The following is a 20,434-nucleotide window of genomic DNA, read 5'->3' as shown; positions in this document are numbered from 1 at the left end:
GCGAGGCACCACTGTACTTGGCTTGGACTGCCCTACCATAAGGAAGAGTGAAACAGCTGGCCCAGGGAGCAGATTCTGGATGTTAGGAAATGGGCAGCAAACCATTAGTGACTTAAATCTGTGGTTATTGCATTTTTGCTGCCAAGAATGGGGGAAAATGCTTGGGTTTTTGTTTTGCTTTGATTTTGCACTTTGACTCCTAAGTGGGGTGCCATTTGCTGTTCTTCCTCAAGGGGCAAAATATCTTAGGCCTATACATGTCTTTGGTGACTTCCCATCAGCTATGTGACTTGCAGAACTTTTCCCATCACTGTCTTTTGAGCTGTGGAAAGAATAGGAACCATGTAGGGCTTTAGAAAAGACTGACCACCCTAATTATATAGGTAAGATCAGATCCCCAAATCAAACCAACATTTCCTCAGCTGCCATCTGAACAGAACTAATCTTCCACTTTTGTCTAGACAAGATTTAAGCAGGGCTTGAAAATGTTGTTTTTGGGGGAAGGGCTAGAGTTCACAACCAGCATGGCCCCTGGACAGGGGATTCTCAGAATTGTAGTCTAAAAAGGAACCCTTTCTAAGCTGTGGGTCTTAGTGCTTGGTGCTTTGGGTCTGTGCAATGACACGAGCTAAAAAATAAGCAAGGTGATTTCCTTTCTGATCTCTAAATTGACAGAGTTGTTAATCAGATCTTGGCATTCCCACTAGAGGTGCAAACTGCAATTCTGATGTTTGGAATTACCTCTCGCTTTGCCATCCTGAACCTGGGCACCCTTTGAAGTGCAAACAAATCTGACTTGCAAGGGAGAGGTGAAGCTGCTTTGGGCCTCTCCACAACAGGCAAGCATTCGTGCATGAAAATGCCTGAAAGGGGAAAGAGAGTAATAATCCCCTCCAGGCTAGACGCTTCAGTCTTTTATTCTAGGCTGCTGTGAAATCCCAACCCACCCCAACTCCAGACTTTTTATGAACCTTGTGGAAGAGCCTCTTTGAACCATGAGGAAGGCCAAGGTCAGGCTGTCTCTGCTGAAAGCAAAATAAGGCATAGTAGTAAGAAGGAGCTAATGCTGGAAAGAGAAAGCCAAGAAGACAGAGATGCTGGATTGCCAAGGAAGCACAGTGGCAGACCTGGCAATTAGAGGCGGAAAACACACTGGGATTTCTCTTGGTCTTCCTCTACTGCAGCCTGCAGTCTATGCCTAACATGGGAAAAGTCTGTTGTAGTACCTCTGTTCTGGTAAACAGGAGGACTTCAGCTCTCCAACGGGAGTGGGGCCTTCAAATGTGGTTTAGGAATAAGAAAAAAAGGGGTAGTCGCATGAGCATGGGCAGAGTACTTTTCTCCCACCATGAACCTGGTTTTTTCTACAAATCAGCTAGGATTAGAGCAAAGGGCTTTCAGTGGAAGATGCATCTTCAGCACAGCCCCAAGTGCCAGCACCTCACTTTCTGAAGCAAAGCTGAGCAGCTTGTATCTTTCTTGTAGCTTCCATCAACCTTACTTGAATGCCCATAAATTAAGGTATGCCAACGTTATGCAAATCTGTGGCCACTTCTGGCTTAATTTGGGGATATTTCCTCCCTTTTGGCAGAATATATGTAGCTGCCCTCAGTGGTATGTGTATACAGAGAACTTGTTTACTGTTCTCATGAGCCACTTTGATTCTAATTGGGAAAAACAGCATACAACGAAACATGGTGATGATAATCTACTGAAAACCATTCCTAGGGCTAAACTCAGGCTCATACTACCTAATGAAAGTCTCTGTACTACTAGATCTTTTACAGTTTACTCACAGAGGCAACACTGTACTCTGGACTCCATTTTAAGAAAGGAGAATGGATGTTCATAATGCTCAGGATTGCTGCCAAAGGGCATAAGAAAAAGCACATGTGAGGGAGCAGAAAATGACACTCATAGTCTCTTTGAAAAAGAGCGGTGCTGCCAACATACTAAGATTGCCCCTGTTCCTTCTGTTCAGGTAACAGAATGCAAATTGTAGCCCTGGTGGGTGTAATAACCGCCTTCACTTTGGCTCTGCCTGTTCTGCCTAAGAAAGATGGAAAGATGAAGAAAGAGAAGCACAACATTGGCCTGATCGCTGATGACAACCAAGACCTCAACAACCACGAGCTCAACCTGGACAATTACGGAGAAGTCATTGATCTTAGTAATTATGAGGAGATCTATAATTATGGGGACCTGGCATCAAAGGTACATTGTGCATTGAAGCTATGTGTATTTATTCCCTGTGGCCAAAAGAATTCCTCAAAAGGGTGGGGTCTATTTCTTCACAAAACAATTAGTCCTGCAGAAAAATCACAACTTTCTGTACACTTCTGGGTCCTTTCCATTCCCTGCATATATATGCCAGCTGCTGGCTTCTATAAATGTAAGCATCCTCAGTATTCATACTGTTCTCTTCCTTTTTTTACATCCCACAAATTTTTGCAAAAATATCCCCAGTACTTTGGAAGTTAAACTCTTTGGGGGCATATGATAATATACACAGTCTCATAAAATGTGTTCTGTGTGTAGAAACTGGATTACTTTGGATTAGCTGGAATCAGAATTTGGGGTGTACAGTGCATGGAGCCTTGTGGGAACAAAGATACAGAGGTACCTCAGTTGACGAACGCATCAGTAACATAATTTTCAGTTTATGAATGAAAATCCATTAAAAATAATGCCTCAGTTTATGAATATTTTCACAATATGAAGCAAGTTTCCTCAGAATGCATTGCGCTTGGGAGGTTTATAGCGCTACCCCCGTGCATGTGTTCCTATGGGAAACCACGTTTTGATTTGCGAATTTTTCACAATATGAAACCTCCCTGAGAAAACAAATTCATAAACAGAGGTTCCACTGTATAGCTAGCTCTTGATTAGAGGTGAAATCATGCTCATATTGTGAAGAGGTAATTAGGTAATCTTTGGAGACATGAGAAATCAGACTGAAAAGGAATTCCATGCTTAAGTTCTAAAGATCAATAACCAAACAATGTAAGCTAATTTGAGTGCTCCTAGTAGTCAGATAAGCTTTTGTTGTGGCACTCAGGAATCATCCAGATAGAGCATTTTCCCTATATATCTGCCTGGCAGTACTATGATTATACCTTTATTTTTCCTAACATTCAGAGAATGTGAGGCTGAAATCATTACCAATAATGATAAAGAGTAAAAAAAAATCATAATGTTCTCTTTGAATAATGGACCACCTCCTGAAGGATAGTGTATGTGTGGGTGTTTGTTTCACTGTGTGCCAAGGGTAGGGTAGAAACAGCAAGACATTCTTGGGTCAGAAGTGTTCAATTCAGTGCTAATCTACCAAAATAAAATCAAGCTCCTACCAAAATCCAGCAGATAAGATCATTTTAAAAGGGATTCCTCAATTCTTTTGAAAGAATTTTAGTGAAAGATTTCTGATTTCCAAAGTGGATTAGTAATGGATCTGCACTGCAAAAGGCTCCAATCAGAAGGTTTCAATGCTAGGAATAAATAGATTAAAAAATCCAACACAGATCATTTTTAAAGTATTTCTTCAAGCATTCTGAACTATTTTAGACAATTGGCTTAAAGATGCTAATTTCTTAATGAAAACCAAAGTGAGGTTTTGGGAATAAATTTGGATGGAAACCACAGTAATAGCCATGTTCTTTCAGCACCAAGCAACATCAACTGGCAGAAGGGGAGATAATGCTGCATCTGGATGATGCTTGTATTAGTAAAGGACTTTCCTTTTTATCACTGGCTGTTTCCAAGGTCTGTTTCCAACCATAGAATCAGACTTGATTTTTTCATGCAAGGAATTTGTCAGTGAGGAATGGCTATCTGACATCTTCAATCATCCTGATCAGACATGCACATTTCTTCCACCATCACCCCAGTCAGAAAATGCTTCCTTCTGGTGCACTTGTTTTGTTGCTTGCAATGGATCTTACACTCTATTACTCTTAAGTGCCTTGCTAAACTGTTTCTCCCTCAGTTTCCACTGGGGAAGCAGACTTTTAAAGTTTCAGGCAGTTATGCTGGAGTGAGTACGAGGCACATGCCATATATCTCCCACCTCAATTATGATACCTCAAGGTGGTAGATATGACTCTCCCTTTCACCACTGTTTTCCTCACCACAACCCTGTGGTTGTTCACAAATTGAAGTTTACATTTCTTTTTTCTACCATAGCTACTGGCCAAGCTAGATGCAGGGGAGGGGGTTCTAAGAGTTATAGTCCAATAAAGTAATAATTCCATGCACTGGTCAGGCTAAGAGTTCATGACTGGCCCAGGCTCATCCAATGCATTTCATGGGTACCTGAACATGGAGTTCCCAGGCCTCACTCTAACATTCAAACCACACTGCCACAATAATTGTCTGGTTTTAATTTTTCCTACATCTGCACTAAATAGAGATTCAAGAAAGAACAATATTTGTTTGGCTTCAGTAGGGAAGGACTACTGTGGCCTTGTATGCCACAGTCCCAGTCTAGATCACACAGAGATACACATGAACTTGGCAGCAATTTCTGTTTAAAACAATTCGAGTTAAATGTATTTAATTAGTTTCTTTATTCTTCCTGCCTGCTTGTATTTGTATCATTATCTGGGATATACTAGAGTACTTTACCCTTGAAGATGGCTAGAAGCCTGATCCTGGTTCCTGGGCCAAAATTACTCTGTTAGGCAAGGCCAGCCATTCAGCTAGTGGAGGCTCAGGTGATTCTTCTCCTCCTTCCCTAGAAAGCCTCAGCCCCATAAAAAGGGAAGAGAAAAGGAGAGTGAATGAGCTGCAGCACAATTTCACACCACCTTCCTGACAGAGTAGCAGTAGTACAGGTATACACCAGGGGGTGATAACCAAAAGATCTTCCCTGAGATTATGAAGACACCAAGCACCAGAGTAGTGTTGATAGCAGATGTTGTATTATTTACAGAATATACAGGTATATTTACAGCTAAGTCTTTGTTCTCAGTTCCAAAGTAATGCACAACAGTTTCCACAGAGTTTAGTGCATATATCAGAGTCAATGTCCAGTAAATAAGTTCAGTAGTCATATACCATACATTCCTTCCAAATAGCCAGAGTTCCTCTTCAATACCAAGCACATAGACACGGCTTCCTCCAGGATTCTCCAGCATAGGAACACGATGACTCTTCTCCATGAACACACCAACCAGCATCACCATCAACAACCCACAGATTGTGTGTGCTTGCTCTGCTAGTTTTATCCCATGGTTGACCAATCCTAGGATTACATTCACAGCTGTTCCCATTACCTCAGCTGTGTACATTCAAGCTTTGCTTCACTTTTACAATACTGATCCTGACAATACTTATTGTCATGTTACAAACTTTATTTAACAATTCTATCAGGTTTAGCCCAAACCTGTCACTTCCCCTTTATTAAAGTAGGGGAAGGCTCCATGAAATCAACTCAGGGGTAAGGGTCACCCTAGACAGTGAATATATCAAGCTGTTTTGAAGAGGTGCATGTTCAAAGTGGCAAAAGACATCTGTTTGTCATAACATGTGCTTTCTATCACTCCTGTATTTTGCATTCCAGCATTCTTTGTTTTGTGAATGGTCATTGGAAGGTAAACACTGGTTTATTTTCAGATGTTAATTGTGAAGGCATGCATCTCTGAGCAAAATATGTTGGTGGAAAGGAAAACTGGCAAATCACAAGGAATGTACATTCCCTTGAATATATTTTGACTCTCAGAGACTGCCTTGAGGACAACTGCTTGAGGTCATGGCTGAGTCAACTTTGGTTCTTCCACAACTCTTCCAATCACAGAAGGCATTTGAGGAGTGAAGCCAGTTTGATAATCTGTCGACAACTAGAGGAAGGACCACTAGAATTCCTGTGGTCAATGATCATATTTTTTTTTACATTATCCACCTCTGGATAGTTGAAGTACTTGAGCATAGAAAAAGTTATGAGTCAGGCATCAGAAGGCGAAGTCAGAGCTAAATAAATAAATAAAGTTGGGAAATTCTGTACTGGGTGATTCTGTATGAGTCAGTGCAGCAGTTCATCAGTATGTACAATGGGAGTATTGCTGCTAATGCTAAGCATCATAACTGGAGATATGACCCTTATTTTGTTTACAGAGTGAGACTGGCACACTGGCCCCTCACATCATGAGCGTGGCAGAATCTGTGAGCACAACAACAGAGGTTCCAATAACAGAGGTCCCCCAAAAGAGTCCGACAAACTCCATCCTAGCCACACCAGAGGGACCAGATCTTTTTCCTTCCATAACAAATGAGGGTGAGTAAATTAGCAATTTCGTTTTGGACTGTCTCGTTATAGGGTTTTCTTGGTAAGAAAGTTCAGCAGTGCTTTACCATTTCCACCTTCTGCATAGTCCTAACCAAAAAAATAATAACAAGTATTATCATCATTGCCTCCTCCACCAGTGCCACCTTCAGCTGCCACTGCTGCCCACCAGCCGCCATCCCCATTGGAATGAACCATTCTCTTCTGCAGATGCAGTCGTTGCCCTTGAAGAGGGTGGAGGCATCTTAGGTGACCTGCAGTGATCATATTGCCTTGGGCGACCCTGCCAGGAGACCTCTGAGCTAGAGACAACAAAAGCATCATTTTTCATCTGACTGTGGTCATATCTTTTGCAGAGAGGGGAACAATGGAGATAATTGCCCAATGCGTCATGTATGAAAGAAACTGAATCAGCACTAAACGATAATGTATTACAACTGAAAAGGGAAAGGAAGCCTTCTGCCTGGATGCTGACATCACTCTGGGCTTTCCCAGCACCCACGGAGGCCCTGTAATGGTCTAGAAGTGCCGCTCATCTTTGGACCCCTTTACCATGCCAGTAGTGGTAAACAGGGTGGCAATCTGCAGGCAGTGGGACAGTCTTCCCTTATTTGTTCAAGCTTATGTGGCAGCAGCGTTCTTCTCTAATGTGCCGGCCACCTTTTCTGGGTACGTCCATGTATATATGAGTGGAGATGCATAGGCTGGTGGCTACAGTAGTGCTGCCTCCCAGGACCCCCCATTGTGGCAGATATTGACAAGGAATTTGAGGCATCATGTCAGCTCCAGAAAATGCCTTGGTGGAACCTGCTGGGGCATCTGGGCCCTACAAATTCCCAGTGCTCATGGTGCTGGTCTGATCTCCTTCCAGGTTTACCTTTTTCCTTGGATGACCACGTATGTATCACACTGTCAGAAAATGGAAATGCATTCTTCCCCCAAAACGTGGAGAAAGGAGGATATCAAATTTTATTTAAAAATATAGATGAATATCTGTGGATTCAGATTTAGAATTAGGTAAAGGTAAAGGTTCCCCTTGACAATTTTTTCCCAGTCATGTTCGACTCTAGGGGGTGGTGCTCATAGCCATTTCCAAGCCATAGAGTCAGCATTTGTCCGAAGACACAATCTTCCATGGTCACGTGGCCAGTGCGACTTAGACACGGAATGGTGTTACCTTCCCACCGAGGTGGTCCCTATTTTATCTACTCACATTTTGCATGCTTTCGAACCACTAGGTTTGAGGGAGCTGGGACAAGTGACAGGCGCTCACTCCGTCACGTGGATTCGATCTTACAGCTGAAGATCTACAGACCTTACAGCAGAGAGGCTTCTGCAGTTTAACCCTCAGTGCCACCATGTCCCTTAGGATTTAGAATTAGTGCAATTTAGATAGAAATACAGTGCATCTCACCATAGCTGCCCCAGGGCCTATGGGCTTGCTCAGCCTACTGTCTGGGTGCAAACTGTGGAGGGGCAACCTCAAGTGTATATACCTGCTGTTTCAATTCCTTATGGTTCTTCACCTAAAGTGGACTCAGACTGGAGTATCCTTCAAATACAGGACCGTCCTCTGTGAAGCAAGAAACATGGCTGCTTCATGAGTGTATCAAGTGAGGCCTTGTTTTAATGAGGTGAATGCATCCATGAGAGCCTTTCTACTAATGGCGCTTACTCTTTAGAAATCCCTCCATTGAAAAATATGGCCGGCTCCACTAAGTGTACTTCCTTCATCATAAAATAAAAACTTTTTAAAAAATAATTGGTATTGTTAATGATAATGAAGTATGTTTCTTTCTTTCTTTCTTTTTTATGCTGCCTGGTTTGTTTTTATATTGAAATTATGCTTCTGTGTTCTTTTAAAATACCATGTTATTGAGGTACTGGGAATATTTTAATTGATGGGAAAGCTGCCTCTTATTTTTCCTTTCTAAATAAACAAACACATTCATTGTTGGACGTTTTAGAAACACACTGGATTCTTCCCATTCTCCATGAACCAGATGGAAAGCAGCAGAAATCTGCTCTCCTTGTGAAGAAAACAAAAAAAATGCATGACCTTCTTCCTGTTTTAGACATGAGAGGAGCTTTGAGGAAATAGCTGCTTGGGAATAAACAAAAACGCCGGCAGAGCACCAACACTTTAATGAGCAGAAATGTAGCAGCAATCGGACAGAGTAGCAATTAGATTAGTGACAATTAAAATCCTGTAGCGAGGGATAAATATCTTTATTTATTTTCTGTCACTGTGAACTGGGACAAATTAAGTAGTAGGCTGAGAGAAATTATTGCCTTTCTGTTTTGAAGTCTAACACTAATGGATCTGGAGTCTGTTTAATCCTCTGAAAAAAGGATTTATATGTATGGGTACGTGTGTGTTTTGTCTTTGCGTTTTTTTCATTTTAAAATTCCCCAAGCATTTTTAATTAGTGCCCAGAACCCTGTCATCTTGCCACCATCACTTTGACCCTGCAATGGGCTGTTGGCTCCAGATAGAGCACCAAGAATTGCTCAGATCAGAAACAATTCTATTTCCTTTGGTTTCGTCCCTCTGAGCATGATAGGCCAGACCTAGGCCCTGACGTAATGCCAGCAGCTGAATCAGCATTGTCCCCTCTGGATAGAACTGGGCATTGCCGAGGATGACTCATTTTAAAGCTGATGAGTAGTTTGCCATCTCCCTCTTGATGGTGATCTACATATTTCTCATTTTAGATTTTTAGACTGTAATGTTGTACAATAGCTTTCCACTGCTTGGTGGCCTCAAGATGTTTTTGATTCCTGCAGTCATCAGCCAGAAGCTAAGGGCCAAGCATGCCTAGAACTTTGGCCCAGATCATATGGGGGCCACCAAATTAGAAAAGTTGTGAAACACACCTGCTGCAGAATGAACCTCACTGCTGGATAGCAGTTGTGGTGTTGTAGTGTTGCAATATGTGTTAACTGTTTGTACTGCAGTAAGACCTCCATATCAATGGGGGATTGGTTCCAAGCCCCCTCACAGATGCTGAAAAAGGAAGATTATAGTAAACACTATTTTAATAGTGAATACATAGCATGGTCTCCGGCTCCATCAATTTTAGCAATTTCACCTTTAGAAATTTATATATACCTAGATATTTGTTAATATTTTCAGACAGTGAATTAGTGAATCAGTGGGTACTGATCCACAGACATGGGAGTCCTACTCTACAAGTGCCAGGTCCCCCAGGCAGTTTGGCCATTGGCTCAGAGGATTCTGGGCGTTGGTGGCAATCTTTCAGTTTTCCAAGATTTTTCATATCATGGAGCCTTGTATCATGGATGTGCTTGCTGTAGCCTTCACATGACAAGCAAAACAAACAAAAAATAAAAATATTTTAAGTTTATTTAGATTTAAACAACAACATTTATGCAATATTAATAATACAACATAATAAAACAACTTGAGCCCATAAAGAATTAGTAGGGGAAGCTGTTCTAGTTGTGAGATCCATAATTTGCACAATTTTTAGAGCCTATACAGGGTGTTCTTAATGTCTCCCCCTGTGCTAGGTTCATGTTATGTGACATAGGCTATTTTGTCTCCAGGTCTTCCTACCTGCTTGATCTGTGTGTGCATCAGCACCTCAGTGTACTGTGATGATACCAATTTAGAAAGTATTCCTCCTTTGCCCTTGGAGACCACATACTTCTACGTTTGTTTCAACCGGATCACTAGGATTGGAGCCAATGATTTCTCTGGACTTGGTGAGCTCCGCCACTTAAGATGCATGACCATATAGAAATTTGTGCAAGATTGATGTGAACATTTTTATACCCAGGCATTTAAATTGCTGCTGCAATTCAAACAGAAATGTTTAATTATCCAAAGAAGATGGATTTGAAGTGTCCCCACATCACACAGAGCCCCTTCTCCTTCACCATCCGTTGACATTATTGCCACCCTCTTATACACTTCTTTGACTGTTACTCAGACCTCCCTTTTAAAAAAAAATCTTTAATATTTACCAGGTGAAATAGTGCTGAACTGACAAGACATGGTAAGCATTTGAATTAGTGCTATGGCCATAGCACTAAACTAGGAGAAAAAACATTTTAAGGAATACAGTTTACAAATGGCATTGCAGTTGTAGTACTTACCAATGCAAACAGAAGGTAGGCAAAAGAAGTAGAGTTTGCGTGCACACCACATACTACTCTGTGCATCAGTTATGCCATCTGGACATGCTCAACAGCAGCCCTAGATGACTGATGTGGACAATTATACAAACAAGAAGGATGATAACATAATGTGAGTGGAAATGCTACAAACAACAACAAGCCTGACTGGCCAAATAAAATGTACTGCATAATCATGCCAAAAGATGGCATCTACTTGTGATTAATACTAACTTCATATAGTTGATGGGCGAAATATCAAATGCAGTGCAAACAGCAGGACAAATACTCACATAGTTGTTCTCAATGTTATTCACCGTCCCTCCCTACCACTATTACTAGAAAGAGTGCCTGTGCACCATTCTCTCTTACTGACAATGGGAAATGCATTCACCACACATTTATTTCACTCAGAAATATCTAATTATTAAAGTCTTTTTTCAGACTAGATCTTATTTCATAATTTGCATTCTGTGTTTTACTGGAAGGAGACTGTGTCTTATAGAGTATGCAGAGCTTTCCAGATTTTGGGCCATGTATATGACCGAATTAGACCCCGTTTTATGACCGTTTTATGGTGTGCAATGGGAAAATGGCAGAAGGATCCAGCTTTGTGGATGCCACAGCAAATTCAGCAAAAAATTTGATGGAACGGCAAAATCTGGATCCAGTACATGTGATGGATGCACATGAGAGCTGGTATATCCCAGGCTGGACTCTAATAGGCCTTCTCCATTGTTGCCACATACCAAATGACTATGTGTCTCAGGATGGTAGAGAATGTAAATGGAATGAACCTATATGGACTCAGCTGTAGTATAATTACTTTACTATGCATCTCACTTGGGACCTAATTGACATTGAATGTGCACCTCCAAGAAACGTCTAGATGTGGAATCTGCAGGGTGTGACAACTATGGGCTGGATTACAAGTGAAATAAAGAAAATATGGGGTCTTTGTACAAAGTCCAAAACAAAGACAAAAGGTGCCTCTTCTGCATCACTAAAACGTTAAACACAGGCATGCTTTGGTGTTCAGCAGGACCCTTCTTTGGGCTGGGCTTTACAGAAGTTGCCTCTAGTAGTAGGCAAGTAAGGCAGTATCTTCTTTATTTGTGGTCTCATTTAAAATAGGAAATGAATAACTTCTGAATGCAATACTTGTTTTCACTAATCAATACTGCAAGCACAGGTGTGAATTTCTTCCCAATTTTTTTTCTCAGCAAAGCTAAAACACATTGACCTGACAAGCAACTTTATGTCTTCTGTGGACGAAGATTCCTTCCGGCTGCTGCCCTCTTTGGAAGAACTGGTCCTCACAGAAAACAAGTTGATTTCCTTGCCAGAGTTGCCTGACACCATAGTGCAGTTGGATGTCAGGTTTAACATGATCCAGAGTGCAGGTATTCAACCTGAAGCCTTCAAGGTGAGCATCTCTGAAGTGGTTCAAGCCTACTTTAAGGCCCTATCCATGAACCATTGCTCTCCTTTGATTGATTGATCTTGTGCTAATAATGTATGGATACTGGGAACCAGTGTGGCATACTGGTTAGAATGTTGGTTTGGGAAATCTAGATTATAATCCTCTAAACCAGGAAAATCACTGAGTGATGCTGGATTGGAAACCCTCTCTCACAGGGTTGTTGTGAGAATAAAATGAGAAGGACAAGTGCAGTGTACTTGCTTCGAGCTCATTGGAGGAAAAGTGGTCTATACATTACAAATATTATTTATGCTGTTTTATATATGTATACTTTTATTATTTGATGATTGTTAGCAGCCTAGAGTCGTCCTGAGTTGGCTAGATAGGCGGGATATAAATAAAATAAATAAAAATAATAAATAAATAAATAATAAAACACAAGCAAAATGTTTCACATGACGTGGATACTTCTAGCACCAGTGTCAAGAGTCCAGTGGAGGAAGGAATGGTATGTGAGAAGTACAGTGGTGCCTGGACTTACAAATGCCCCTACCTACAAACATTTCGACTTACGAACAGCTCCAGTTGCAAAATTTTGCTTCGACTTGCAACCGGAGCTTCCACTTACAAACACAAAAAGGCAGGGGGAAAAGGAGGGAAATTCAAATGGTAACTGTAGGTGGCGATGAGGCTGCTTCTTTGTAGCTCTTTCACCCCAGCAGTTAGAGGAGGCTGCCTGCTAAGGTAAGGTGCTGCTTTATACTTTTAAAAACTGTTCTGTGTATTTTTGCAGCGTGGTTTTTGGCTGGGGGGGTTATGTTTCAGTGCTGTGATGGGTCTTGGGGAGGTTTGTTTTATGTTCCCCACATTTACAATGGCGGGGTTTGGTTGCTTTTTGGAATGTTTTTTCCCATTTCTGATGGGTCTCGGGGGGTTTGTTCATTTTTTGTTTTTTTATCCCCATTTCCAATGGGTCTTGGGGGGTTGGTTGCTTTTTGAGGTTTTCCCCATTTTTTGATGTGTCTTGCATGCTTCCCTTGCTTTTTGCTTTGTTCTCTTTGCATTTTTGATCTGCTCCATTTGTTTTCTGTGCTTTTACAATGGTTTCTGCATGCTTCCCTTGCTTTTTCCTTTGATTTCTGTGCATTTCTGGCCTTGTCCCTTTGTTCTCTGTGCATTTCTGATCTGCTCCATTTGTTTTCTGTACAGGGTTTTTGCGGCTTGGGTTTGGGCTAGGGTGGCTTATGTATTCTCGAAGGCTTTCATGGCCAGGATCTGATGGTTGTCGTGAGTTTTTTGGGCTCTTTGACCATGTTCTGAAGGTTATTCTTCCTGATGTTTCACCAGTCTCTGTGGCCAGCATCTTCAGAGGACTGGAGTAGGAGCTCAGTCCATGCTCAGATCATGGATTAACTGGTTTCGCATTAGTTCCTATGGGAACTAATGCTTCGACTTACAACCGGCGCCTCTACATACAAACAAAAAGCAGCCAGAACGGATCAATTGAGTTTCAATGTATTTCAATGGGAAATGCTGATTCAACTTACAAACATTTCGGCTTGCAAACATCTTCTGGGATGGATTAAGTTCATAAATTGAGGCACCACTGTATTCAGAAAAACTAGAATGCAAAGATATTAACCTCTTTGTTCAGTGGACCTCTTACTAGTTCTGAACCCCAGAGACTGCTCAGTTCTCTTGACTACATTTCTTTGCCATGATGATGAGTGAGCATCACTTCTAGGTAGCCATGTGTTGCTTCTTGGTCTTCTGTTTTGCTCCAGAAATTAATCTTTGGGATCACTGATGAAGCTCGTTCCTCTCCATTTCCACCTGACGGTTTCTATGTTTGTATCCCTTTTGGTTAGATTTAATTAAGGCAAGGGGAAGTCAAGCTGAATTCCTTTGAGAAATTATAATTATAAGTCTGTCTTGAAAGAAAAAAGGTGTAAAAGGCTGAAGATTCTTTCTTCTGCTTCCAGAATCTGAAGAAACTGCAGTTCCTTCGTCTGTCTGATAACAAATTGGATTATATCCCAGTGCCTCTACCATAGGGACTGAGATCTTTACAACTACAGGTGAGATGATGACACTGACCCTTTAAAAAACTAGGATGGAAAATCTACAGCAAGAAGACAGACTTTTAAGAGAATCAGTTATTTTGTTTGTTTGTTTGTTTGTTTGTTTGTTTGTTTGTTTGTTTGTTTTCAAGATTTTTTTAGCTGCACCATTACCAGTTGTCTCTGAGCAGCGTACAACAATATTAAAACTTTTAAAAAAATTAAAACCATTAAGAATGGGCAATATTATAATAATATCCTATATTTAAAACAATCATTAAAACATTAATATGAATAAATCCTGCTACTTCAGTAGGTTCAGTGCCAGTCCCCTACCCCCCACCCCCGGAATCATCTGGGGCTTTATGGAACACCAAAAATGTAGTAAGAAGGATTAGAAATAGCTGGAAAATTGGTTTTGAAAAATGAGTATGGTGTATGTTTGTGTTAAACACTGTGACCTACTTAAAAGGTGAATCACAGCAAGGGAAAACATTGTTTTGAAGTTGGAATCTAATGGGACCACAGGGTGCAAAACAGACCAGGGGTGTACTTTGACCATCTTTACTATAATTATTCTTGGTTTGGATCTACTCTTGTTCTCTTCATGTCCAATGTATCCGCGAAGCTGGAGTTCCTTCTGTGTGAAAGGCTAAATACAAATCTAATACATAAGTTGATCTCTGCTTGTTGCTAATAAGCCTAAGAGAATGTATCTCCTCAGCTGAAACCAGGTTGCATTTACTCAAATCCTGAGCATTCTGCAGTCCAAGGAATTGCCTATTCATGTAGATCTGATATGGATGAAGGTTCTTCCCAGTTTTCTGTAGACCACCCAGGGTCAGATGGTTCCTTCTGATCCTATGGTGGTCTTCTTGCATGTTGATTCAGTCTGGGGTAAACACAAAGAAATTCTAAACACTTTATGTGTCTCCTCTGTAGCAATACCAAATTTAGGAATTGAGAAAACAGAATTGATAAATATTGCACTATTTGGACTACAACTTCCAGAATTCCACAACCTCCGTGAACACGCCCATACTGGTTATGTGATTATGGGGGTTATAGTTTTAAAAATTAAACATTTTCTGTTTCAGGGGTAGCCTCATGTATCTGTCACAATATTGTCGCTAAACTCTGTTCCAGCCTCTTCCTGTCATTTAAGATGTGCTGTAAAAGGAGTTGTCAATCAATGTTGTCAGTAATTCTGACCCTTTGGAGCTTCTGGTAAACAGTTTACCTTCAGTTATGTTGGAGGAGATCAGGAAGTATGGGGTGTCTGACCAGAACTCGGGGACCCATTCCGTCCCGATGTCTCTACCAATCTGTTCACGTGCTCCTTTGAGATGAATTAGATGTGATGATACCACATAAAAGTAAAGGTGGGAAGGTCCAGTGTGTATAATAAAAGGAGTGTGTGAGGAGTGGAGAACCTGTTCTCTGACCTCTAGAGACTTTGCCCCCCCCAACGCACACACACACACACTGATTCAGGAAATGAGCCTTTCTTGGGAGGGCAAAAAACCAAAAAACCAAAAAAACACTTAAGTAGAAGAGCACCCATAGCTTCTATGTACCTAATCCTCAATTCCCTTGGCTTCTTATGTGAAACCATGCAACCCCCTTGCTTTCCAAGTGACGGCGGCAGATTCAGATTTGGTTGCAAAGTTCTGTCCCTGGGACACTTTGTTTAGCCCTTTGAACAGAACAAACTTTATTGTTTAAAACTATAGGTCACCACAATATCAACAGCAACACAAAACTGCACTGATCCCATATACGTATCTATACATACATTCAAGATGACATAAGCTCCTTCTTTCTGAAGACTTCAGATGCTTGGCACATATCTTCTTTGCTGCCAAAGCAAACTTTTGCTACTTGGTAGGTAGTATTTGCATCCCTACCCACAAGCAGCATGCAAAGTTGAGCCAAGGGGAGTCCATCACAGCAAGAAGTTGGCTTCTGGGGAGCTCATATAAAGAGCAACTTAATAAATAATGGAAACTATCCTCAGCCTTTCCTGATCCACAGATACAGAGTCTTTGATGAAATAGGGCACTAGCATATCTCCCCTCTAAAATGGCTAATGGCGTACACTGAAAGCGCAAAGCTGTGAATGCTTTTCTTAAAGGGGCTAAGGTTAGACAAACAAAATAATTCACCAAACCAAATGATGTTTTGTACAGAAGGAACCAACGAGAATAGGACTTTTGTGAGATGGGACGCACATCCGGCCACTTAGAATGCAGAGTGTTTGGCCCTCTGAGATTCTCTTCTTCCTTCTGTTTCCCTCCCTAGAACAATAACATCCGGACCATGCATGCAGACACATTCTGTGACCACAGAGACCCCATCCACATCCGCAGGGCCTTGGAGGACATTTGCTTAGATGGCAACCCCATCAACCTGAGCCTCTTCCCTGGTGCTTATTTCTGCTTGCCTCGCCTGCCAACAGGCCACTTCTACTGAACCAAAGCAACCCTCTGCCTCCAGCTGGCATAGCAAGCCTAGGAGGCCACTATGCAATCAAAATCAAGAATAGCTTTCCAGAGAGCATGGTCCCTGCATTAATTAATTTCACCACCAGCTGGGTATTGATGCTGTTGGACTGTTTTCCTAGCTCCCCCCCTCACTTAGGCTCTTTGAGGGAGGAGTGCCTGGGACTTGACTGGATAAGCATGGTCATTTTGCATTGTTCCTCTGTTGGAGAGAAGAACTGACAAATCTAAAGGTAGCACTAATTAAAAATAATGTCAGATTCACCGTGTGCATCTTTCTTTCCTTTTTTAAAAGCATAAAGTGTGGTGGACAGAATTTTGCTAAAAAAAGTTTACGAATTAGTGAAGGCCCCTTTTTAAGGATCCATGCTACAATTTTCTTTCACAAAATCACAGTTCCTTATAGTTTCCTTCTGGGAGCCTTGCATGCATGCGCACATCCCACAGATTAACATACAACCTACTCAGAGCTTGGAAATGTTATCTTTTGAACTACAATTCCCAGAATCCCCAGACAGCATGATTTGTGGGTTTTTTAAAAATCTAAATGCTACAAACCACTGATTTGTGATACAAAACATGCACAATCTCCTCATGCTCACCTGAGTGCAGCTTCACCACCTGCCACAGAGCACAGGGCAGAAGGATGCTTCACCCATATGCTATTGCTTCCCCACTATTTATTGAAATCACCCCTCCATTTATAGAAGTAACTTGAAAAGTACAATTATAGCACAAAGCAAATGAAGATTCCCCTCCTTAGGTTACATTTGTAATGCACCCTTAATTATATGCCTTATTTACTGTAGAAAAAAATTCATTACAAAAAAACTAGTTAGTCTCAGACTCTCTGTCTGACTATAAACAGAGCTATACAAGCTCAAGAAAGATCAGGGATGGATAAATTTGTAGGTTTTACTCTCTTTTTTGTCATTCGCTTTCTTTGAAATCTTGAGTTCTTTCTGATGAGCTTACAGTATTTTTGTTTTTTTAAAAATTAACTGAATAAAATTCTTAGTCAACTACACTAGCCAAATCCAGCAGGTACAGCTATTCATAGAATGATGTGGATCATGCTGTACTTTCCTTCTCTTTAGCTATTAAAATGGGAAGCCTGGCAGGAAAGAGAGTTGGCAACCCTGATTTAGTGCCGTAAACATAGTTGAATATATAGAGATTTAAAGTCAAGCTGCCAAGAGTTTCTGAAGTACTACACCTGGAGTCCTTAAGGTCCTACACCCTAAATTCTTGCATCTGTTAATTTTGTTTTCTCCTGTAGTAGGACTTTTTTAGAATCTGAAATCCTTTCCTTCCATATTTTGAAGAAATTTGTGAATTTTGGGAAATGTGTGTGGTTGAAGAAGATCTGCCTTATAGCATTATGACCAAGATGACCTACTTCTGCTTCAGGAGAAGCTACTTTAAGAACTGGCCTAAGAGATTTGCAGATAACCTCTCTTCTTAGTAATTACTTTGTTAAGAAAGCAACAGTGCAAATACAAACTCAATACAAACACAAAGGTCATGCGTTTGGAAAGGACAATATGGGCAGTAGTCTCTTGTGCAAGGATAGAGCTCCTTTTGCTGGCTGAGAGCCAAAAAAGGGACATAGAAGAAGAGAAGGGGTGGAGTTCTGCCAGATCCAAACCCCTTTCAGCTAGAGCCACTGTGTTGCCACAAGATAAAGACAGGGTCAAGGTAATTCTATGTAATTTACAACAGCCTCAGGTTGGTAGGGATTTGGAGTCAGCAAAATGTCAGCCATCTTAGGTCGTGACTACACAACCTAAGGATGTGTGAATTCCCTTGCATTTACTTGTTGTGAAGTCACACCAGGGAACTGGGTTTCCCTGCGTCTGTTTACATTAACTGGACACACATACACAGAGGAAGAAATCCTTGTTTGCAGCTTGTTTACAACTCCATTGTAGCTCTGTAGGAGGCACTGTTCTTTGCTGTTCCTAAATTGTTGTTTTTTTAAAAAAGAAAGAAAAACCTTGCCAATGGAGAGAGACTTGCTCACTGTTCCTAAGCTGTTTAAAATAAAAAGAAATGTCTTGCTGATGGAGAGACTTTTTTTCATGGCGTGGTAGCATTTTGCCATCCATTCACCATCAGTTCAAGTGATCACACTGCAGGAACTGAGGTGAATGTATCCACTTTTTTTGAAAAGCAGAAGTCCCAGAGGCAGAAGCAAAAATGCAGATGAGGGAGAAGAGGTCTGGCCTGATTTGTATTTCCTTTTATGTCATGTGGTCAAAGGGGGAAAAAAGTGAATTGGCCTGTTCCAGTCTTGGAGAATTCCCCACATTTTTTTTACCAGTGTAGTCTCATCCTTGGTATCAAATCAGCCAGCCCTCAGCCATCCTGGCCAGTTAGGAATGTGCTGTAAGTTTCAAGGTGATACCCAACCACATGCTTGTTTTTTTCTTTAGGAACAATAATTCATCAAAAGAAATTTGATTCAGTAAGGCAAGTGCCTAAGGAAACATCAAGTCCAGATCTGGATTCAGCTCTAACATTCTGCTAAATTCCATGAGATAGAAATTATGTAGATAAGAACATTGTGCCTTTACTTAAACACTGCAGCCTGGAGGAAGCCATGGAATAAAGGGGAGAATCTAGCTTGTTCTCCCTTTTTCTGTTGCAGCATGTCTGCTCCACAACCTTCCACCCACATCTGAAAATCCAGAAGATCTTCTTGAGATTCACACAAAAGACTCTCATGCACAAATATACTCCTTGCATATAACACAGTGGTACAGGGGACACAGGCATTTTTTCCCATGACCTTGGAAGTCTCGGAAGAAGACATGGGGCAGCAGGGACTACATAAATCCATTCTAAATGGACTCATAATCTGTAGCAGCCAAATCTCCTTAGTGAAACTTCTACTTAACTGCCCTGTTCTGGCTGTGGAGAAAGGAAAGTTAAGGACCAAATTGGGGAGAAACATTAAGGTGGAGATTATAGAATGACTGTTTTTTATTCTGTAATGGGTATGGATTTTCAGGGGTCAGATCTTGCTGTAAATCCTTAGTTGACTGGGTTTTGTTTGTTTCTCCTTCCTCCTCAAGAAATGCATAACAGTAGCAAATCCTCCCAAGCTTTTCTTATATGTTTCTAATCTCCAAAGAATTGTGGCTAATGGCATATTTTAGCATCATTTGAATATTGTGTGCCTTTATTTATTTATTTGTGCACACTATGGATTCTTCCATATTTGGAGACTATGATGAAGAGAGTAGATGAAGAGAATTGCATGCTCAATGCAAAATAGATTTTGATTATTAGTGCCTTGATAGTATCAGGATTTGCTTTTCTTCCTTGAGCCACTAGATGGAGCAAAAGAATGTTATCAGAACTCTCATCTACCTCTGTAAACTGCTTTCCTAATCTCCCCTGTTGGAGTTTTATCTCCCTTCTGCTGCTGTTTTAACATTTAAACTGATTATCTAAATCAATGAGATTCGTGAGCTCATGCCCTTGAATTAACAGCATCGTCTATATCTGACTTGCTGGTTGCTGGGAAACCTGTTCTCTGAATGACGCCTCTGCCACAGGAATGAGGAAGCAGAAGAGGATAAGACTGGGATCAAAAGAAGTACAGTATGGTGTAAATCAGTGACAAAGTAGCATTGCTCCATGTCTCCTTAGCAAAACATCCATTTGATTTCTTTACTGGGGCAAGTTGTATTCAGTGGTATACTGGGGTCGATGGTGGGGCAACCAGGAATCATGGAGTGAGATGGCATAAACACCTGCTCTGCTATAGACGCTGGGTCAGCCAGATATGAGGCAGATTGGGATTGCTGCTTTAGGCAAAAGATTTGGGGTAAGGCATTAAATCACTCCCCCATAGCCTGCCTGGAACCAGCTTTAAACACATCTTTAAAAGATTGTGCCTGTCAAACTTTCCCTGTCTTTTTGGGAAATTTGTTTATAATTTTTCTGCACTAGTCACAAGTTACTGGGGTGTGCCTGAAGAAGTGGCATTTTTATTCCACGAGAGCTTGCATTAATTGTCTGA

General features: G+C 41.1%; 1 protein-coding gene across 1 annotated transcript in view; it reads left to right on the top strand.

The window, feature by feature from the left end:
- Positions 1 to 20,231, top strand: part of OPTC (opticin) — a 28,518-nt gene extending 8,287 nt beyond the window's left edge. Inside the window, exons 2-7 of the mRNA XM_020798041.3 lie at positions 1,982 to 2,214; positions 6,112 to 6,271; positions 9,851 to 10,009; positions 11,644 to 11,846; positions 13,826 to 13,921; positions 16,205 to 20,231. Of these exons, the coding sequence (XP_020653700.3) occupies positions 1,990 to 2,214; positions 6,112 to 6,271; positions 9,851 to 10,009; positions 11,644 to 11,846; positions 13,826 to 13,897 (819 nt within the window). The 5' untranslated portion in view covers positions 1,982 to 1,989 and the 3' untranslated portion in view covers positions 13,898 to 13,921; positions 16,205 to 20,231. The remainder of the gene's footprint in view (positions 1 to 1,981; positions 2,215 to 6,111; positions 6,272 to 9,850; positions 10,010 to 11,643; positions 11,847 to 13,825; positions 13,922 to 16,204) is intronic.
- Positions 20,232 to 20,434: the final 203 nt, after the last annotated feature.

The sequence above is a fragment of the Pogona vitticeps genome, chromosome 4 (genome assembly GCF_051106095.1).
Source record: "Pogona vitticeps strain Pit_001003342236 chromosome 4, PviZW2.1, whole genome shotgun sequence".
NCBI lineage: Eukaryota > Metazoa > Chordata > Lepidosauria > Squamata > Agamidae > Pogona > Pogona vitticeps.
This window is presented reverse-complemented; position numbering and strand designations above follow the sequence as displayed.